At 41.3% G+C, this 23,672-nt stretch overlaps 1 protein-coding gene across 1 annotated transcript; it reads right to left on the bottom strand.

Annotated features, from left to right (window-relative positions):
- Positions 1–2,017: 2,017 nt before the first annotated feature.
- si:ch211-254p10.2 (solute carrier family 40 member 1) lies at positions 2,018–19,485 on the bottom strand. Its single transcript, XM_036580083.1, has 8 exons — positions 19,383–19,485; positions 15,624–15,691; positions 14,106–14,265; positions 11,241–11,356; positions 9,917–10,043; positions 8,814–9,068; positions 5,897–6,565; positions 2,018–2,299 (listed from the first exon to the last, which is right to left on the bottom strand). The coding sequence occupies exons 1-8, from the start codon at positions 19,483–19,485 to the stop codon at positions 2,040–2,042; spliced, it is 1,758 nt and encodes a 585-aa protein (XP_036435976.1). The 3' UTR covers positions 2,018–2,039.
- Positions 19,486–23,672: the final 4,187 nt, after the last annotated feature.

Below are 23,672 nucleotides of genomic sequence, written 5' to 3'. Positions count from 1 at the left end.
CTCCAAAATTACTTGGAAAAAAATATCTCATAATTATTTTTATCACTTCTATTAAAAGTTAAGAATGTTTTTCCTTCTCCGGTAAAGTTTCCTTTTTGGAGATACAAGTTTTGTTCTGACAGCAGCGACATAAACAACATCACAAATGACCAAATATTAAGCTTGTCTGAACATGTATGAGTTACACAGTGATGTAGTTAACGTAAAAGAGAACAGACTATCTTTTCTGCATTAATGAACCACATGGCTGCGTTCATCATCACTGTTTATGGAATAAATAAGGTCGCACAGACGCTGTGAAAATTAGTGTAATTTAACTTTTTCAACTTAAGTCCTTATTTATAAAAGAGGCTGACGAATATGTTAGTTTACTTCAGTTTTGGACAGAGATGTTCGATGGTGGATCGTCATCCAACTTCCTAGGAGTGTGGACTGAACGGCCACAGTGAGTAATGAAAAGTTTTCCAAGGTTGATAAAGGTCTAAAAGATCTACGGAGAAGTCTGGAAATTTGAGTCTGAAAAAATATGGAATTTTAAAACCGAACCCTGAATGTAGCGAACAAGTGATGGAAGCCTAAACCCCACCAATTAGCATGGTGCTAACAGCATGCGTACATTGAAAGCACATTGCGAAGCTAAAACAGCAGTTGCAGTGGCTTGACAGTGAATTTGCAACCCTATAATCAAGTCCGTTAGAGATTCCTGAACAAGCCCACACGGTTAGAGGCTGATGTGATGATTTCCTGACGCTAATTAGTGCGGTATAAGCCTCCACCAGATCAGTGTATAAAGTAAAAGCTGCAAAATGTTTAGAATAAAGTTAATAAAATCATTTAAAATTAACTAAAATTTATATCTAGAATGGATTTCTGATAAACTTAATATCTGCAATTAAATTTGAATGAAATTAATATGCAGAATGAAGCTCTAATAACGTTAAAATTCCGTAATATAAATATCCAGAATAGTAAAATTGATATATGTAGCTGTAATGAAATTAAGATATAATGAAGCACTAATGAAATTAAGATGTAATGAAGTTCTGATAAAAATTAACATGCAGAATATTCTGAGTTCTAATAAAATAATTACCCAAACTGCCTCATTAACTGCCAGGTTAATAGATAAAATCCTGACGTCGGTAACGTGACGAAATGATAAATATTTTACCAAGATATGAGAAATATTGAATACAGCAACTATGAAATGCAGTTTGGTGACTAATAACATTTTATCCTACGCTGAATAAATATAACAAAAATAACACAAATTATTAATATGACAGTGATTCCAAGCTCTCAAACAGTAATGTACTTTAGCACATTAGCCTCATAGCTTCAGAGAAAAGTGTGTCTTGTCTGTTGAGCTGCATTTGGGGGAAAAGAAACATAATGTGCAAACTATTGATCTGAGCTTGACGTGATTGGAATGCACCCTGTATTCTTAAAGAAGAGGTTCCATCCTTTAGAGTTTGACTGATGAATATCGTTCCCTTGGTAATGGATGATATTTAACATCAGACGCTTTAAGGCTGATTGAGGTTGAGTGATGAGGACCATGTCCCACTTATCTGCTGAGAAACCATCGCAGAAAGAAGAAGGTTTTCTGCTGTTCAGGCAGGGCTTTGTTGCAACGTCCCTTCACAGTGCAGCTGAGACGGTTCAACATCAGCAGATGTGAAGCTTTTCTTCTTGTCTGCTTTTGCCTTTTGCTGCTGTTTGGGTCGGCTGCTGCGAGCTGAAAGGCACCTGTGACCTCTGGAGACCTCAGAAGGCCTCAGAATGCCAACACATGCTTCCCTAGACGCCCAGCAGGAGGTGCTGTTTCTGCTGTAGTTCACCTGAGGTTTGGAGCTGTGGCTGAACTGGTAGAAGGCACAGAGACAGGCGTTAGGAAATGGAGAGCGGTGAAGTGAGTTGCAGATGAGACTGTGTACGGTTCGGTGTGGATCACACGGAGGGACACACGTCCATTTCACGTGCTGGGGACAGAATCTGCACCTTTATACGTCGCACTGTCTGTTACAGGTATGTGGTGTTTACGTGTTGAGACGCTGTTTCCTCTTGGCCTTCCGGGCGTACATGAAGTACATGGTGTGCCCCGTGGTGATGAACAGGACGGAGACGATGACGAGAATGCCAAAGTGCTGCGGCTGCGGCGCTGAGATGACCATGAGGAAGTGCAGAAGGTCCATCAAGTAGTTCATGGAGCTCTGAACTCCGTTAACCACACCGCGCTCGGACTCGCAGATGGTCTCCTGCAGCAGCTGGGTCACCGTCAGGTCAAACGACCAGAGACCTGCAGAGAAGAGAAGAGCTTAGTATGGTTATGAGGAACGTTTAAAGCAGGTTAATTGAGTTTAACTCAATGAATTTTATCTGGTTTAAGACAGAATTTTATGGGCTACAGTCGGTTCAGACAGAATTTTGTGGGTTACAGTCGGTTCAAACGGAATTTTGTGGGTTACAGTCGGTTCAAACGGAATTTTGTGGGCTACAGTCGGTTCAGACGGAATTTTATGGGCTACAGTCGGTTCAGACGGAATTTTGTGGGCTACAGTCGGTTCAGACAGAATTTTGTTGGCTACAGTCGGTTCAGACAAAATGTTGTGGGCTACAGTCGGTTCAGACGGAGTTTTGTGGGTTACAGTCGGTTCAAACGGAATTTTGTGGTTACAGTCGGTTCAGACGGAATTTTATGGGCTACAGTCGGTTCAAACAGAATTTTGTGGGCTACAGTCGGTTCAGACGGAGTTTTGTGGGTTACAGTCGGTTCAGACGGAATTTTGTGGGCTACAGTCGGTTCAGACGGAGTTTTGTGGGTTACAGTCGGTTCAGACGGAGTTTTGTGGGTTACAGTCGGTTCAGACGGAGTTTTGTGGGGCTACAGTCGGTTCAGACAGAATACTGTTGGACTTGGGGACTATATTCTGGTGCTATAATTGGGTTCAGACTAAAAATTTAAGCCCAGATTAAAAATTTAAGCCCAGCTAAAATTTTGGGTTTTAAATTAACAACTCTAGGAGGAGGGGCTCCTCCTACAGAGAAGCTACAGAGTAGCTTCTTCCCACAAGCCATCACTCTCTTGAACAGTTAAAATATTAATTACATACATAATTACATAAACAACATTCAAACTGCACTTCTTAAATATATAGAACCGACTGTAGCCCCACAAAATTCTGTCTGAACTCGACTATAGCCCACAAAATTCTGTCTGAACTCGACTATAGCCCACAAAATTCTGTCTGATCCGACTATAGCCAACAAAATTCTGTCTGATCCGACTGTAGCCCACAAAATTCTGTCTGAACCGACTGTAGCCCACAAAATTCTCTCTGAACCGACTGTAGCCCCACAAAATTCTGTCTGAATCCGACTGTAGCCCACAAAATTCTGTCTGAATCCGACTGTAGCCCACAAAATTCTGTCTGAACCGACTGTAGCCCACAAAATTCTGTCTGAACTCGACTGTAGCCCACAAAATTCTGTCTGAACCCGACTGTAGCCCATAAATTCTGTCTGAACCGACTGTAGCCCCCAAAATTCTGTCTGAATCCGACTGTAGCCCCACAAAATTCTGTCTGAATCCGACTGTAGCCCACAAAATTCTGTCTGAATCCGACTGTAGCCCCACAAAATTCTGTCTGAATCCGACTGTAGCCCACAAAATTCTGTCTGAATCCGACTGTAGCCCACAAAATTCTGTCTGAACTCGACTGTAGCCCACAAAATTCTGTCTGAACCGACTGTAGCCCACAAAATTCTGTCTGAACCGACTGTAGCCCACAAAATTCTGTCTGAATCCGACTGTAGCCCACAAAATTCTGTCTGAATCCGACTGTAGCCAACAAAATTCTGTCTGAATCCGACTGTAGCCCCACAAAATTCTGTCTGAACCGACTGTAGCCCCCAAAATTCTGTCTGAATCCGACTGTAGCCCACAAAATTCTGTCTGAATCCGACTGTAGCCCCACAAAATTCTGTCTGAATCCGACTGTAGCCCACAAAATTCTGTCTGAATCCGACTGTAGCCCCACAAAATTCTGTCTGAATCCGACTGTAGCCCACAAAATTCTGTCTGAATCCGACTGTAGCCCACAAAATTCTGTCTGAACTCGACTGTAGCCCACAAAATTCTGTCTGAACCGACTGTAGCCCACAAAATTCTGTCTGAACCGACTGTAGCCCCACAAAATTCTGCCTGAACTGACTGTAGCCCACAAAATTCTGTCTGAACTCGACTGTAGCCCCACAAAATTCTGTCTGAACTGACTGTAGCCCACAAAATTCTGTCTGAACTCGACTGTAGCCCACAAAATTCTGTCTGAACTCGACTGTAGCCCCACAAAATTCTGTCTGAACCCGACTGTAGCCCATAAATTCTGTCTGAACCGACTGTAGCCCCACAAAATTCTGTCTGAATCCAACTGTAGCCAACAAAATTCTGTCTGAACTCGACTGTGGCCCCACAAAATTCTGTCTGAACCGACTGTAGCCCACAAAATTCTGTCTGAACTCGACTGTAGCCCCACAAAATTCTGTCTGAACTCGACTGTAGCCCACAAAATTCTGTCTGAACCCGACTGTAGCCCATAAATTCTGTCTGAACCGACTGTAGCCCCACAAAATTCTGTCTGAATCCAACTGTAGCCCACAAAATTCTGTCTGAACTCGACTGTAGCCCATAAATTCTGTCTGAACCGACTGTAGCCCCACAAAATTCTGTCTGAACCCGACTGTAGCCCATAAATTCTGTCTGAACCGACTGTAGCCCACAAAATTCTGTCTGAACCGACTGTAGCCAACAAAATTCTGTCTGAACCGACTGTAGCCCACAAAATTCTGTCTGAACCGACTGTAGCCCACAAAATTCTGTCTGAACCGACTGTGGCCCCACAAAATTCTGTCTGAACCGACTGTAGCCAACAAAATTCTGTCTGAACTCGACTGTAGCCCCACAAAATTCTGTCTGAACTCGACTGTAGCCCACAAAATTCTGTCTGAACCGACTGTGGCCCCACAAAATTCTGTCTGAACCGACTGTAGCCCACAAAATTCTGTCTGAACTCGACTGTAGCCCATAAAATTCTCTCTGAACTCGACTGTAGCCCACAAAATACTGTCTGAACTCGACTGTAGCCCACAAAATTCTGTCTGAACTCGACTGTAGCCCACAAAATTCTGTCTGAACCGACTGTAGCCCATAAAATTCTGTCTGTACCGACTGTAGCCCACAAAATTCCGTCTGAATCCGACTGTAGCCCATAAAATTCTGCCTGTACCGACTGTAGCCAACAAAGGAAAAAACCAACAAAACCAAATTCCTTGTTTGTGTAAGCAAACCTGACCAACAAAGCTTGGTTCTGATTCTGATTCCAATAAATGCAAATAATTAATAAAGTGGCGCTTCTGGGAAACAACTCAAATCAAAGCAGCTTAACTCAGATGTTTTTAAAGAAGGACACCCACACCAACATGCTGTTTGTAAATTATAAAATAGCCATACTGCCTGCTCTCTTGGGGTTTGTATGTTTTGCACATCTCATTTTAGGCATTTTGTCCAAAAAATATTCTGTTTAATTTTAAATCAAAAGAGTCAGTGATAGGGATAGAGGCACCACCCGCACCTCATCACTACCACCCCTGTGGACGCTAATGAAACTGTACCATGGCAACTCCAGGATTAGCTCTGGGTTTACTAACAGAGAGCGTGGTACGTGTACACATTGTGCAGCTGAATGGGTGCATTGTTATGGTCGTTATTGTTTGAGAGCCTCTGTTGTTGTAGGACTAAGTCCAGGCCGGTCAGTGGCAGTTTGCTCCTGATTGGCTCACACACTGAGCTGGAAAACTGCAAGGCGAAACAAATGGACTGGATAATGACTCTGCTCACCGATTCGAGCCGTGATGACTCCAAGAAACAGCAGGGTGATGGACATGTAGGACTCAGGTACGCTCCCTGCTGGTGCGTTTTCAAATAGCACAGTGTTGTTGGTCCAGTGAATGGAAGAGCGGTCAGGAAGTAAAGGCTGGTTGTTGCCTCCCTGTAGCGTGTATCCATGTCTTTGGTGTCCTCCTCCGGTCATCCCTCCCGCACCTGACCCATTACCCTGTGTTAGCACGCCCAGGTCCATGGGGCTGCCTGGAGCGAACACAGAGCACACGCACAAGAGCAGGCAGGCCAGGTGCAGGCAGCTGGAGATCATACCAGTGTTGACCAGCCCGTAGGCTTTGCGCAACTTGGTGAACAGGACGGTTCCCAGTAGGCCGGCCACAGCTGAAACGCCCATCAGCAGGCTCAGCAGGGAGCCGCTGATGCCCTGGGTGTAGGCATAGCCTGTGGTGATGCAGTCGAAGCCCAGCACCGTGGTGTACAGGAAGGCCAAGCCCAAACCTGCCAGGAACACAGGCTGCCTGTAATACGCCCTCCAGCCTTCCCTGCAGGTGCTGAGGAGCCCACGAAGCCGACGGAGGCACGGGGGCAGCATGGAGGTCCGCTCTCTCGAACACGCTCCTCCCATGTCTTCTGTGAGGAACACTGCTGGCCTTAAGGAACTCTCACCTGAGTCACAGAGATACAATATTAGTACAATTATTAGGGCCAAACTAAATACCATGTATACTATATAAACTATAACTATATTGCAGTTATCTCGCTACATACTGTGACTGCGATATTCTTTTCAACTAATTAAAAATACAATCGCAAATCAGCAATGTTTTGATTGATTTTATAAAATAAGAGTTTGATCTAGATGTGCTGTCCACTCCCCAGCCCATACAGTCCATATATGGAAAGTAAGTCTCAAAAACAACCTGTTCTGATTTCAAAATTTTGTGACGTCACACATTTACACATATATGCCTGTTCAGTCCACACCAGCTTAACTCCACCCACCCACACTGAAGTTATAAGGATTGTTTGAGCCCAGACTGCTTTTTTGAACAAGGCACAACATATAACAGCCAATCAGAATATAGTTCATTGACAAATGTCAGTCTTAAAGGGGAACTCTGTCAATTTTTCAAAATTTCTGCATTATTAAATGGTTAAGATGTGAACTGCATTATTAAATGGTTAAGATGTGAACATTTCCTACATGAAATGGTTATGAATTCACTGCCTGATGTTACTAATCTGTGTTGTAGACATTCCCATTACCACCACTGTAAAGACATCTGAGTCTGTAAGTTTCACATCAAACCACTCTGAATGACTCTGTTTACATCTCAGCCACTGGATTATAAAGAAATGTTGAAAAATCGGTGGACTTCCCCTTAAAGGCACAGAAAGATAAACAGCCTGGTTAATTCTAAGGCATAAATAGAGGCTGGAAATATGATAGTTATTATATGACCAGTTTCTGGTCATATATAATAATAGTAATGAATTATGAGGGCTTTTGGTAGATAAACCCACATAAATGTTATAAGGGGAAAATTTAATTTCAAGGTTCATTCAAACACCCACACAACATCTGCTCACAGCAAACATTAAACTCCGTGGTATAATTCAAACTACCGCCGAACACGCTGTTGTAGATATACTGAAAAAGGCTGGCCGAGGCTCCGAGTAGAGATGCAGGCAAAAATGAGACGATTTAACAAACTGAGTAGAGTAAAAATATTAAAGCTGTAAATCATTTTTAAATCTTTCCAAAAGAACAAGTGTACATCCAAAGCAGCATAGAGAAGAAGAAAGCTGTATAAAGTTCATAAGGACAGTGTTGGTGAGATGTTCTCTCAGACACCTGCACTGTTAGTGGAATGGTTGGAGCTTCATATTCACCTCATACAGTCACACTTTTCTAATGTTTATTCACAGCAGACTCCTATTATAGTGAGTTTATACAGCTGACTCCTATTATAGTGAGTTTATACAGCAGACTCCTATTATAGTGAGTTTATACAGCAGACTCCTATTATAGTGAGTTTATACAGCAGACTCCTATTATAGTGAGTTTATACAGCTGACTCCTATTATAGTGAGTTTATACAGCAGACTCCTATATAGTGAGTTTATACAACAGACTCCTATTATAGTGAGTTTATACAGCAGACTCCTATTATAGTGAGTTTATACAGCAGACTCCTATTATAGTGAGTTTATACAGCAGACTCCTATTATAGTGAGTTTATACAGCAGACTCCTATTATAGTGAGTTTATACAGCAGACTCCTATTATAGTGAGTTTAGGGTGCTGTTTTCTGAGTTCAGGGAAACGTGGTTAAGTTATTGTCCATGATAACTGACTGTACCCTACAGACACAGCAGATAAACATCAGAGTTCCTGTAAGCGTGTTGGAGTGATTGTGTTAGAGTGAGCATGTTAGAGTGAGCGTGTTGAATTGAGCTTGTTGGAGTGATTGTGTTATAGTGAGCGTGTTTGAGTGATTGTGTGAGAGTGAGCATGTCAGAGTGAGCATGTTAGAGTGATTGTGTTAGAGTGAGCGTGTTGGAGTGAGCATGTTGGAGTGACTGTGTTAGAGTGAGCGTGTCAGAGTGAGCATGTTAGAGTGAGCGTGTTGGAGTGAGCATGTTGGAGTGAGCGTATCAGAGTGAGCGTGTTGGAGTGAGCGTGTTAGAGTCAGCGTGTTGGAGTGAACGTATAAGAGTGAGCGTGTTAGAGTGAGCTTTTTAGAGTCAGTGTGTTGGTGTGAGTGTGTCAGAGTGAGCATGTTGGAGTGAGCGTGTCGGAGTGAGCGTGTCGGAGTGAGCGAGTCGGAGTGAGCGAGTCGGAGTGAGCGAGTTGGAGTGAGCGTGTTGGAGTGAGCGAGTTGGAGTGAGCGTGTCAGAGTGCACTCTTTACCCTGCGAGCTCTTCCTTTCCCTCTTCTTCTCCAGGTAGTTCTGCTCCTCTGTAGCCGGCGGTTTGACGGACAGCGCAGGGACGATGCGGTAAACTCGGGACAGGAAGATGAACTCCACGATCAGGGAGACCAGATTCCAGCCCAGGATGAAGCCACAGCCCACCACGTTAGAGGCCAGGGTCATGACCTGGCCCACAGCCAGCGGCGCCAGGATGTTGGTCACTTGATCAATCCGCCGCATGGTGGCATTCATCCCTGTTATAACAAAGGGAGGATCAGTGTCCACGTGCAAAACGTTCACAGCTGTAAATAGTTTGCACTGTCGCCAAGAACACACGATAATTCAGTGACTATAAATGTTTGAACAGTGATTCTGAACTTCTGAACAGTGATTCTAAACTTCTGAACAGTGATTCTGAACTTCTGAACAGTGATTCTAAACTTCTGAACAGTGATTCTGAACTTCTGAACAGTGATTCTGAACTTCTGAACAGTGATTCTGAACTTCTGAACAGTGATTCTGAACTTCTGAACAGTGATTCTGAACTTTTGAACAGTGATTCTGAACTTCTGAACAGTGATTCTGAACTTTTGAACAGTGATTCTAAACTTCTGAATGGTGATTCTAAACTTCTGAACGGTGATTCTAAACTTCTGAACAGTGATTCTGAACTTTTGAACAGTGATTCTAAACTTCTGAATGGTGATTCTGAACTTCTGAACGGTGATTCTAAACTTCTGAACAGTGATTCTAAACTTCTGAATGGTGATTCTAAACTTCTGAATGGTGATTCTAAACTTCTGAACGGTGATTCTAAACTTCTGAACGGTGATTCTGAACTTTTGGGTGATAATTCTAAACTTTTGAACTATGACTGTAGTTTTTTGAGAGAATATAAAGAGAATATAAATCTTTGATTGGTGATTCTGAAGTATTTCTGAATGCATGTGAATGAGGTGTGGGCTGGATTTGTTGGTTGGGTAACTTGTGCTGAGAGTTAAGATTAACGCTTTGCCTCTTCTCTATTGGAGAGACTTCACTTTGGGTCAATCTGTCTGATCAACTAGTCATTTGTGAAATAACCCCAGGACACTAATCTTACCTGCTAGGTGGCCGCGGTTATAACCCGTGATGACCACTATCCAGTCCCTCTGGATGGCGATAGTGAGCGCTGTGCTGGCCAGGTTAGCCACATCTGCCAGGACGATCACCACCGTATAACAAACCACCTTGAGTGAGTCATGTGATGCGACATGTTACTACTCATTGTACTACAGGACAGACACAATGACAGGACTGACAGCATGTAAAATACAGCAGAATCACTCAATGCATTCAAACTGTTTTTATGCTGTATATCGAAATGCTCAGTGATACAGAATCTACACTGAGACCGGTGTCACAATACAATACTCATTTTTAGTTTCAGCAGTATTTAAAGAAACTTAACTGCAATTTATGTCATGTGCTGGTTGGTTTTATTTTGTTTTACAAGAGCCATTCAAAATAAAGTGAAAAATAAATGACATGGTCCCTATGGAGAGGAAAACTATCAAAACAACCTTTAACTTTACTTTCTCACTAACTTTATTAATGCTAACTTCATAACTTATTTAATGGTAATTTAATAACTTTAAAAGTGCTAATTATTTACTTTACTCTGCCGACTTACGTTTATTAAGGCTAACTTTATGACTGCTAATGTGTTAACTTATTAATGCTAACTTACACCGATCAGCCATAACATTATGAGCACCTCCTTGTTTCTACACTCATTGTCCACTTTATCAGCTCCACTTACTATTCAGATGCAGGACATCCTGTGACCACTGATGAAGGACTAGAGGATGACCAACACAAACTGTGCAGCAGCAGATGAGCTATCGTCTCTGACTTTACATCTACAAGGTGGAGCGACAAGGTAGGAGTCTCTAATAGAGTGGACAGTGAGTGGACACAGTGTTTAAAAACTCCAGCAGCGCTGCTGTGTCTGATCCACTCGCACCAGCACAACACACACTAACACACCACCACCACATCAGTGTTACTGCAGTGCTGAGAATGATCCACCACCCAAATAGTACCTGCTCTGTGAGGGTCCATGGGGGTCCTGACCACTGAAGAACAGGGTAAAAGGGGGCTAACAAAGTATCAGAGAAACAGATGGACTACAGTCTGTAACTGTAGAACTACAAAGTGCACCTATATAGTAAGTGGAGCTGATAAAATGGACAATGAGCGTAGAAACGAGGAGGTGGTCAGAATGTTATGGCTGATCGGTGTAAATATCTTATGATACCATGATACTGTGATGTATTTGGTACACCAGAATATCTGCATTTTATCAATATTGCTCTGCACTAGTTTGTACAGAGAAGGCGGTATGAATGATATAGTGGGCAAAGAAAATGTAAACGGTCACTCACAGTTAACCAGCCGTCCCAGATTTGTTCAATCCACTTCTTGTATGAGAACACTAACATAAGCACAATACTGCAGACGGTCACTGAGATGTTCTGAATGAACAGGGACGCGTGGGCCACTGCAGTGAAGAGCACAGAGAAGAGAACTGTTTCAGTGCTAAGTTAGCACAAAAAGCAGCAGAGCATCATCTGACCCTCAGTGACCCCCACATTTCAGTAGCACTCAACTACAGCACTGACGCTAGCTGCTCGAGGTGACTGTGCTACAAAAGCGTGATTACAGTGGGTTAGTTTAAAAAGATAATCCAGTGTTTTTCCAACCTGCTCTCTACCTGCTGTGTGTGTAGTGTATGGCTGATCACCACAGGCAATGATTTCAACATGTTTCCAGGAACATAGAAAAGAACAAACACACACACAAAGACACTTATCCTCCTGGGTTGCAGGGGGTGTTGGAGCCTATCCCAGCGCTCACTGGGCAGAAGGAAATACAGGGAGAACATGCAAACTCCACACAGAAAGGATCCTGGTGACCCGGCCGGGGAATCGAACCCAGGCCCTTCTGTGATGAAGAGAAGAGAACACTATACGTTGCTTATGGGGCTGCCCACAGATGAAAGGGTTCTGGATGGAAGTACTTAATTTATTGTCATGTAGTACTGAAATTAAAGGAGAATTCCACTGATTTTTTTATTTCTCCATAATTCAAGGACTGAGATGTAAAAAAAGTCATTCAGAGTGGTTTGATGTGAAATGGTTCATTCTATAGACACTTACAGACTCAGATGTCTTTACAGTGGTGGTGATAGGAACCAGGGGTCACAATTTAAAGCCACCAGTGAACCTACAAGTGTCTTCTGAATTTTATCTGAATCTGCAAATAAAAAAAGAAGTCTTTTGAGATGGACTGATTTGCCTCATAACCATCTCATGTAGGAACTTTCTGTGAGGAGCTTTTAGAGGTGGACGTCTGGTTCCTATCACCACCACTGTGAACAGTTCTGACTCGGTGAGTTTCTCTAGAAACCAAACCGCTCTGAACGACTCTGTTTACATCTTAACCACTAAATTATATTATAAACAGTGGAGTTCCCCTTTAAGTTACCAGAATGCCCAAAATGATGTGTTCTTGGTGTTTCCAGAGAGAATCTTAGTCCTGCACTGAGAAAAATAACTAGTTGCAAGCAAAACACAGAGTTGCTGTTGTATGGAAAAACCCAAAGGCATCATCTATCAGTCGTTGGTTAAAAGAGCTAGGTCTAACTATTGGATTAGAAAAGTATATGCAATTAAAGGGATGTTGTGTGCCTTTAACCTTTTCCACTCCTTGGGACCACCGGTGGTCCAAAACGCACTTCGTCACATTCTTCATAACTTTCATATTTCATAAGCTTCATTCTAAAGGTGGGGGTCGTATGAGGCTGTAACTGTCTTCTTTCCAGTCAAATAGATGGGTGATGTAATTTTAAACTCTTATAATAAAAGAAGCTGAACTCAGTTTTTTTTTCTACTGAAAGTCGACCCATTTTTCACAAATCTGGGCTATAAACTATAAACAGATGGCGTCTCTTCAGTGATCTGCTCTGTAAACATTATTTTTATAAAATAATACAAAGAGCGTCTCAGATTTTTGGCTTTCAGCAGTAAATTGTAATCATATAGCAATATGTGTATCATAAAACACATGTTCTGTTAATTTGAGGGGAACTTTTATTAAAAAAAAATAAATAAAATAAAAATGAACATTTATTTCACGCAGTTACTGAATAACTTGCCTTACGATTTGGTCATGGAAATTCAGAAGGACAAACCAAAATATACCCTGGTCAGTAAGAGGTTAAGAAAATATGGGAACTTTTTCTTACCTTTATGGAAGAAATTGGACACACTCTAAGGCAGGCATGTCAACCTGGAGACCTTCCAGGCCAAAAGCTGTGGAGATCAGTGTTTACCCTCATCTGACGCTCTGAATTCAGTTCAAAGCCTTGCTAATAAGCGAAAGAGCTGAATCAGCTGTGGTTAAAGTGGAAATGTGCTGAAGTCTGCAGAGTTTCGGCCCACAGGGACTGGAGCCTGACACATGTGCCCTAAGGTGTAGTGGCTGATACTATAGTGAATTTTTTTAAAGTGTGTGAAATGTGAAATAGGCTCTGGATGTTTAAGAGATGACTCACTGTACTTCTCTCCCTCCCAGATGTGTTGGGTAATGGGGAGAGGAAAGATTGGATGAAAACATGGAACCACAAAGAAAGAAAGTAGTTCCAGTTACTTTCACTTTTCCCTAAGGTTTTGTGGTGAAACCTCCAACCACAATTTACTGCAAAGCATCTCGGAAAGAACTAATTACACAGACTTACAGCTTAATTTACATATTTTCATTCATGTAGAAAACTTACAGCATTGCTCTGTCAAACATGTTGCAGATCACTGCAGATTAAGCTGTAAATCTGTATAACTGGCTCTTTCAGAGATGGGACTAGATTTCCAAAAAGAAGAATTTGTGGTAACTCATTATTGCGGGCGGTTCTGCCTGATTACCTTGGATCCCTGAAAATCTTAGAGAAAGCACACATAACCAGAAATGCTTTCTTACTGTGTGGTTCCAGTAAAATTGGGTGAAAGAGTTCATAAGAACAGCATGTCAATGTTTATTTACAGTATCTGCTCATTCACTTCTGCTACAGGTGAATGTAGTGTCAGTGCATTCTCTGAGTTTGGGGAAACATGTTAATATAAGTGTCTGTGGTGACTGACTGTTCGCTACAGAGACACCAGACAGAGGTCAGGTTGATAAATGCTGGAATTCTCCTTTAATGTCTGAGAGATTCAGATCTCACCACAGCCTTCAGCCAATCACCGATCTAGTACCTTTATTTCTTGGGTTTCGATCCACCCAGTCTCCAATCAGAGCGCCCAGTAAAAGCACAGAGCCGGCCACCACCAGGCCAAAGATGGCAGTCAGCAGTAAGTTATGCCCGTACAGCTCAATCAGGAAGACAGAGATGGCAAAGTGCCACATGCGATCACCCTGGCAACAGAAACAGCATATCACAGTCTGATAGATTTTTATTTCTGCATAATTAAGTGTTTAAGATGTGAACAGAGTCGTTCAGAGCGGTTTGGTTTCTAGAGAAACTTACCGAGTCAGAACTGTTCACAGTGGTGGTGATAGGAACCAGACGTCCACCTCTAAAAGCTCCCTCACAGAAAGTTCCTACATGAAATGGTTATGAATTCACTGCCTGATCACTGAGAGGATTTGAGAACGTGATCATGTTGTTTTGACAAGACAGAGGGGAGGGACTTATTCCCCCTTTATACAGGCGACAGAAATTTCAGAACCCCCCACCCCCCTTCATGGAACACTAAACCTGTGGCCATTTTTGTGATTGCTAGACTGTTGTGACTAGTTTGAGTCTGAACAGGCATTTTCTGATGAGCTGATTTTAAGAAAAAAAACTGTGGGTTTTGTTCAGCTGGCTGCCAATCTTGTTCTGCAGAGTCCGCTGTTGTTGCCCCGGGAGGACGGATGATGCAAGACTTAAGCAGACTGTACAACTTTTCACTCTGTTTTCCTGAATGGTATGCACCATTGTGGTTTACCTCTTATATGATTTTGCTGATGTCTGAGACACTGTTTACCAACAGTTTTGAAAAGATTTCAGCTTTAAACTCCATTCATGGTGGAGGGATACATGCAGGGCGCTGTGAGGCAAAATAGTCCCCAAAGAAAACTTATTATTTCAGATTTTCCACTATTTTCCATCATCAACATTCCATATAAACTCAGAAGACTCATGTAGGTTCACTGGTGGTTCTGGATAGTAAATAAAATGTCTATCACCACCACTGTAAAGACATCTGAACCATTTCACACCAAACCACTCTGAATGACATCTCAAACACTCAATTACGCAGAACTTTTCAAAAATTGGAGGAATTCACCTTTAAAATGCGGCATTTCCATCTCATGAAAAAAAAGGAAAAAATCTTTAAACAAATCTTTAAAATCTTTAAAGCTTTCTATTTTGCCTTACAATGCCCTGCACACACCCCTCCACCATGGATGAATTTAAATATAAATAAACAAACAAATAAATAAATAAATAAATAACTTTCTGAGAGGTGGCCTTTGAAGGCGTGTCTGGTTCCATCACCACCACTGCAAAGAAGTCAGAGAAAGTACATTTTTTCTACAATTAATCACTCTAAATGAATTTGTTGACCTCTTACCCTTTTAATTATGCAGAAATTTAGAAAAATTGGTGGAATTCCCCTTTAATACACCAGCAATACCAAAGAAGCACATCAGAATAACTGAAAGCTATTGCAGTTGGCTGAATTTCGGGTTTCATTTCTGTACTGAGGCACTGAAAGGCTTCTTACCCACATAGACAACGCTCCACTGACGTATATGAGGAACTTGGGGCCCTTGAGGTAGAAGAGGGCAGATCCTGAGAGAGACAGAGAAGACGTCTCAGAGAGCTTTCAGCATCCCTAATATAATCTTTTTAGGGCTGTTTTACAGTAACTCGGGCTGAGATACTGTACACAGACTCATAAATCCAATTTAGTAGTTTTGCAGCAGTTCCTTCTGCTTACATTGCAATTTTAATTGATAGTTCAGCATAAAAATCTAATATAAATTTGTCAGTCAGCCAGAGATGTTTGGTCTCTTTAGTCATTGGGCCTCGTTCTCCAGCTGTTAAGAAGTTTCTTCTTAAACCCACTTTCGCAGTTCTGACGAAGACTCTGACTCACCAACGTTCTCTAATGTGGGGTTTGTTCTCAGGTAAGAACAGAATCTACACACACTCAAGAGCACAAAGGTGAGAACAGTTCTGCGCTTTAAGAACACGACATGAATCTGACGCAGACTTTTTCTTATCAAGAACACACTTAAGAACAGCCTGAAGGGGTTGTTGGTTTGGTGACCCTCGGCCCGTCTCTGCTCCCAACTCAGCCTGTTCTAGAGGGATGATCTACATCAGAGCTCCAGTGTTAATTACTCATTAGCTACATTAGCCTCGTAGCTCCAGTGTTAATTACTCATTAGCTACATTAGCCTCAGAGCTCCAGTGTTAATTACTCATTAGCTACATTAGCCTCGTAGCTCCAGTGTTAATTACTCATTAGCTACATTAGCCTCGTAGCTCCAGTGTTAATTACTCATTAGCTACATTAGCCTCAGAGCTCCAGTGTTAATTACTCATTAGCTACATTAGCCTCGTAGCTCCAGTGTTAATTACTCATTAGCTACATTAGCCTCGTAGCTCCAGTGTTAATTACTCATTAGCTACATTAGCCTCAGAGCTCCAGTGTTAATTACTCATTAGCTACATTAGCCTCGTAGCTCCAGTGTTAATTACTCATTAGCTACATTAGCCTCGTAGCTCCAGTGTTAATTACTCATTAGCTACATTAGCCTCAGAGCTCCAGTGTTAATTACTCATTAGCTACATTAGCCTCGTAGCTCCAGTGTTAATTACTCATTAGCTACATTAGCCTCGTAGCTCCAGTGTTAATTAATCATTAGCTACATTAGCCTCAGAGCTCAGTGTTAATTACTCATTAGCTACATTAGCCTCGTAGCTCCAGTGTTAATTACTCATTAGCTACATTAGCCTCGTAGCTCCAGTGTTAATTAATCATTAGCTACATTAGCCTCAGAGCTCCAGTGTTAATTACTCATTAGCTACATTAGCCTCGTAGCTCCAGTGTTAATTACTCATTAGCTACATTAGCCTCAGAGCTCCAGTGTTAATTACTCATTAGCTACATTAGCCTCATAGTTCCAGTGTTAATTAATCATTAGCTACATTAGCCTCGTAGCTCCAGTGTTAATTACTCATTAGCTACATTAGCCTCGTAGCTCCAGTGTTAATTACTCATTAGCTACATTAGCCTCAGAGCTCCAGTGTTAATTACTCATTAGCTACATTAGCCTCAGAGCTCCAGTGTTAATTACTCATTAGCTACATTAGCCTCAGAGCTCCAGTGTTAATTACTCATTAGCTACATTAGCCTCGTAGCTCCAGTGTTAATTAATCATTAGCTACATTAGCCTCTTAGCTCCAGTGTTAATTACTCATTAGCTACATTAGCCTCAGAGCTCAAGTGTTAATTACTCATTAGCTACATTAGCCTCGTAGCTCCAGTGTTAATTACTCATTAGCTACATTAGCCTCGTAGCTCCAGTGTTAATTACTCATTAGCTACATTAGCCTGTAGCTCCAGTGTTAATTACTCATTAGCTACATTAGCCTCAGAGCTCCATTGTTAATTACTCATTAGCTACATTAGCCTCATAGCTCCAGTGTTAATTACTCATTAGCTACATTAGCCTCATAGCTCCAGTGTTAATTAATCATTAGCTACATTAGCCTCGTAGCTCCAGTGTTAATTACTCATTAGCTACATTAGCCTCAGTAGCTCCAGTGTTAATTACTCATTAGCTACATTAGCCTCGTAGCTCCAGTGTTAATTACTCATTAGCTACATTAGCCTCAGAGCTCCAGTGTTAATTACTCATTAGCTACATTAGCCTCGTAGCTCCAGTGTTAATTACTCATTAGCTACATTAGCCTCAGAGCTCCAGTGTTAATTACTCATTAGCTACATTAGCCTCATAGCTCCAGTGTTAATTACTCATTAGCTACATTAGCCTCGTAGCTCCAGTGTTAATTACTCATTAGCTACATTAGCCTCATAGCTCCAGTGTTAATTACTCATTAGCTACATTAGCCTCGTAGCTCCAGTGTTAATTACTCATTAGCTACATTAGCCTCGTAGCTCCAGTGTTAATTACTCATTAGCTACATTAGCCTCGTAGCTCCAGTGTTAATTACTCATTAGCTACATTAGCCTTGTAGCTCCAGTGTTAATTAATCATTAGCTACATTAGCCTCAGAGCTCCAGTGTTAATTACTCATTAGCTACATTTATCCTCGTAGCTCCAGTGTTAATTACTCATTAGCTACATTAGCCTTGTAGCTCCAGTGTTAATTGATCATTAGCTACATTAGCCTCGTAGCTCCAGTGTTAATTACTCATTAGCTACATTAGCCTCGTAGCTCCAGTGTTAATTACTCATTAGCTACATTAGCCTCATAGCTCCAGTGTTAATTACTCATTAGCTACATTAGCCTCAGTAGCTCCAGTGTTAATTACTCATTAGCTACATTAGCCTCGTAGCTCCAGTGTTAATTACTCATTAGCTACATTAGCCTCGTAGCTCCAGTGTTAATTAATCATTAGCTACATTAGCCTCAGAGCTCCAGTGTTAATTAATCATTAGCTACATTAGCCTCGTAGCTCCAGTGTTAATTACTCATTAGCTACATTAGCCTCATAGCTCCAGTGTTAATTACTCATTAGCTACATTAGCCTCGTAGCTCCAGTGTTAATTACTCATTAGCTACATTAGCCTCGTAGCTCCAGTGTTAATTAATCATTAGCTACATTAGCCTCAGAGCTCCAGTGTTAATTACTCATTAGCTACATTAGCCTCAGTAGCTCCAGTGTTAATTACTCATTAGCTACATTAGCCTCATAGCTCCAGTGTTAATTAATCATTAGCTACATTAGCCTCATAGCTCCAGTGTTAATTACTCATTAGCTACATTAGCCTCATAGCTCCAGTGTTAATTACTCATTAGCTACATTAGCCTCGTAGCTCCAGTGTTAATTACTCATTAGCTACATTAGCCTCGTAGCTCCAGTGTTAATTACTCATTAGCTACATTAGCCTCGTAGCTCCAGTGTTAATTACTCATTAGCTACATTAGCCTCGTAGCTCCATTGTTAATTACTCATTAGCTACATTAGCCTCGTAGCTCCAGTGTTAATTACTCATTAGCTACATTAGCCTTGTAGCTCCAGTGTTAATTACTCATTAGCTACATTAGCCTCGTAGCTCCAGTGTTAATTACTCATTAGCTACATTTATCCTCATAGCTCCAGTGTTAATTACTCATTAGCTACATTAGCCTCAGAGCTCCAGTGCTAAAACTAAAGAGCAAACTTCAGACACTGAACACGTCTCGGCTAATTGACTACATTTGGAGTAACTGAGTAAATGTAGCAGTTGTGCTTCTTTAAAGCCGCTGGTCTTTGGCTCTTACAGGTGTGGCTGTAGCTGTTTACCTGGTATACTCCGTTGTTTCCGTTCTCGTGCCTCTCTGATGTCATCGTTCTCGTACTCCACCACCACACCGCCGCACTGAGCGGCGTCTGCTCTCAGAGACATTCTGCAGGAAACAGAGAAACGGGTACAAATCTGAGTAATCAGCAGTAATAACATTTAAAGGCTTTAAAGGGAAATTCCAGCAAAGGTCTAAAATGTCTACAGAATTAATTGGTTGAGATGTAAACAGAGTCATTCAGAGAGGTTTGGTTTCTAGAGAAACTCACCAAGTCAGAACTGTTCACAGTGGTGGTGATAGGAACCAGACGTCCACCTCTAAAAGCTCCCTCACAGAAAGTTCCTACATGAAATGGTTATGAATTCACTGCCTGATGACTGAGACACTGTTTTATGATCCATAGTGGAGGGATACATAATTTGCAGGGTGCTGTGAGGCAAAATAGTCCCCAAAGAAAACTTATTATTTCAGATTTTCCACTATTTTCCATCATCAACATTCCATATAAACTCAGAAGACTCGTGTAGGTTCACTGGTGGTTCTGGATAGTAAATAAAATGTCTATATCTGTGTTGTAGTCATGGTGACCCCTGGTTCCTATCACCACCACTGTAAAGACGTCAGAGTCAGTTTATCTAGAATGGCATTTCACATCAATCCACTCTGTGTGGCCCTGTTTACATCTCAGTTATGCTGAAATATTGGTGGGATTCCCCTTTACAATATAGCATATCTATGAATACCATGAATTTCTGTATCCTTGCTATCAAATGAAGAATGAATCACTGAGGAAAAGCAGCAAAGTCATTCATAGAAAAGCTGAAAATCATAAAGAGAACAAAGTCATACAGTGAACTGACTTGATTTAAGTGTGAATATCATGTGGAAACGATGTGGACGTTTAAATCCGGTCAGTTCAGTGCAGCGCTGTGTTCACTGTGCGCCTGTAAGGAGCAGCAGCGGCCATACGGTGGGTTTTACCTTCTCGTAACTTCTCGATCTTCTCAATTTTGAGTCCTCAGCCACGTCTCGAGGCCGTGATGTCCTGTGCCATGTGTTCAGGGTAAGGATGCTTGACTGTAGGCCTGAAGTGCAGCAGCCGTAGTGAGAGTAAGCTTGATAACATAACAGTGTTCGCGGGCACCATTGTATGAAAGTGCCAGAAAAGCAGAACGGGCCACCGCGCGGACAAAAGCAGCCCCACCGCAGCCAGCATGTTCCACAGCACGTGACGGCTGAGGGACAATGTCACCGGCGACCCCCACAGAGGAGGAAAAAAGACCACCGTGTCACTCGGGTGACGTTATCTCTCCCTCTCGCACTCTCACACTCACACACACACACTCAGACTCTCAGGAATGATGCGGTAATTAACAGTGTTGTCACTCTTTAGCACATTTTGTGTCCTGTATTTGCTTTAAAGGGCCCGTATCCTGCGTTTTTCAATTATAACACTGTTTAACACTTTTAACAATGACATATCAGCCATTTTCCAACCTCTCTTTATCCCTTAAACTCAAACAGGCTGTTTCTGTCACTCGGCCTTTAAGACTGATATATGCAAATGAGCTCTGTTCTGATTGGCTGCATTTAATTGTGCTCGTCTTACCAAGCAGTCTGGGCTGAAACACCACTTGTATCTTCAGAATGGGTAAATGGGCGGGGCTAAGCTGCTGTAGGCTGAATATGTAAATGTGCTGGATTTAATGACCTCACAAAAACAGTGAACAGTTATATATTTGGGGTCTTTAAATAAACATGTCTGTTTATACACTCAAAAGAATAACTGAATTTCAAAGACACAGAATCAGAACATGCAAGAAATGATTAAACATTAAAGGCCCATATCACATCAAACACATTTCCCTTTTTTTGTTGTGATGTCACAAAAATTAACACATGTACATATATTCACCCACACAGCCTGCAGCAGTTTGTCTCCACCCATTAATGCTGATGTTAGGAGTGTTTTAGCCCAGGTTGTTTGCTGAAGGAGGTACAGTCAATCAAAACAGAGCTCATTTACATACATCAGTCTTAAAGGCCCAGTAACACCTTAAACAGCCTGTTTACTTATAAGTGCTGGAAAATGATGATGTTGAAATGAATTATGACTATTTTTGGTACATAAGCAACACAAATGTTCTAAATGGGGCCTCAGAGGGAAAAATAAGGAGACTAAATGTAGGATATGGGCCCTTTAAGAGTGAGTTGTATTTTGTAACTTCTCATTTCTAACTCTTAGTTTCTGCTGATGATGAAAACACTGAAGGATTTGAACCTCAGTCGGCTGTTTTAACAAAACAGATCTAACGCTACATTAGATACAGGGCTGTATTGTCTGTTCTGGGTTTGTTTACTGAGTATTAAACTCACAGCTTTATTTCTAATCTCTCTCAGACAGAAACAGATGAGTAATGCGTTCCTGGGAGGAGCTCAGTACAGCACTGTTTGTTATCTAAACGTCAAGGTTGACAGTAAATAAATAAGCTCTTATCAGCTGCTCATTCATTCATTCATTCATTCATCATTCATTCATTCTGCATCCAAAGCTGGAATAAAAGCTCTCAAGGAGCTTTAATACAATACTAAACATTGCACTCATAAATTCATTCTAATACCATTTTCAGAATTTGTTGATATATTTTGGGATTAAGTTTTGCTAATAAAGTATAACTTTATATTTTCCTATCTTGATGTTTCTCTAAATCAGGGGTCTCAGGCTATCCAGCCTGCGCCACAACTTCATGTGGCCTGTCACATATTTACAATTAAGAGTCATGTGCAAAATTTGGGCACCCCCCGTCAGATGACATGCTTTTGGTGAAAAATTAAGTTATAACATGAAATTTGACCAGGGGTGCCAAAACTTTAGCACACAACTGTACCTTCAAAGACTGAGTAAACAGCAATAAATATGTGTTTTGAGCCCACAGTGTTTTTAATCACCCAGACAAGTTTGAATTCAGTCATTGTAGGAATTCTGACATCTTTACAGTGGTGGTGAACCAGGGGTCGCCATGACTACAACACAAATATAGACATTTTATTTAGAACCGGTGGTTCTGGATAGTAAATAGTTTTAAACCAAAACCTTCTCAAAACTATCATAAAACAGTGTCTCAGTCATCAGGCAGTGAATTCATAACCATTTCATGTAGGAATTTTCTGTGAGGGAGCTTTTAGAGGTGGACGTCTGGTTCCTATCACCACCACTGTGAACAGTTCTGACTCTGTAAGTTTCTCTAGAAACCAAACCGCTCTGAACGACTCTGTTTACATCTTAACTACTAAATTATATTATAAACAGTGGAGTGTTCTGGGTCTGTTTCCTGAGAGAATCTTGGTCCTGCACTGAGAAAAATGATTAGTTGCAAGCAAAACACAGACAGACACAGTTTACATCTTAACCGGTTAATCAAGTAGACATTTTGACAATTTGGTGGAATACCCCTTCAAAGCCTCTCATTACAATGTTATTACTGCTGATTAAGTTAACTCTGATAAAGTTGAGAAAACTCGTTATTGTGGTGCACTAATAGTCTCGTTGATGAACAGCGTGTTTTTGTAGCCTGTATCATAAACAAACAATGCGGTCTCGATGTGATATCAGCCGTGAAACGACACCGTAATACAGAATACGTCTGTTTGCTGACCAAATATTTATCACTCTGTCCAACAAAAACTGTCAGTGCGCGTATCTGAGCAACACAGATATCACTAATAGCCTCCCTTTGTTATTAAAACAAATCAAAACTGTACAGCAGCCGTTCCTCTGAATGAACTGAATGCTTTCAAAATTAGAGTACTGAAGTTTTATATGACAGAAAGATCAAAACATTTACATTATTACAGCAAAAAATACATAAAGCACACTTTTAGTTACTGCCAGGATTTATGAACTCAGTCAGAGCTGAAACACATTCAGGACTTTAAATGATCTTAGACTTTAGACCAAAACCCTTTTGCTCTGAGTGACTCTAAACCTTAATTATGATTATTTTATTAAAACTAATGACTGAACATCCCAAATCAATCATAACTCTACCAAACTGTACCAAGTGTTTCAGTAGTGACTGTTTCAGTAGTGTCTGTTTCGGTAGTGACTGTTTCAGTAGTGACTGTTTCAGTAGTGTCTGTTTCGGTAGTGACTGTTTCAGTAGTGTCTGTTTCGGTAGTGTCTGTTTCAGAAGTGACTGTTTCAGTAGTGACTGTTTCAGTAGTGACTGTTTCAGTAGTGTCTGTTTCAGAAGTGACTGTTTCAGTAGTGTCTGTTTCAGTAGTCACTGTT

Source organism: Colossoma macropomum, unplaced genomic scaffold (genome assembly GCF_904425465.1).
Source record: "Colossoma macropomum unplaced genomic scaffold, Colossoma_macropomum, whole genome shotgun sequence".
NCBI classification, from domain to species: domain Eukaryota; kingdom Metazoa; phylum Chordata; class Actinopteri; order Characiformes; family Serrasalmidae; genus Colossoma; species Colossoma macropomum.
This window is presented reverse-complemented; position numbering and strand designations above follow the sequence as displayed.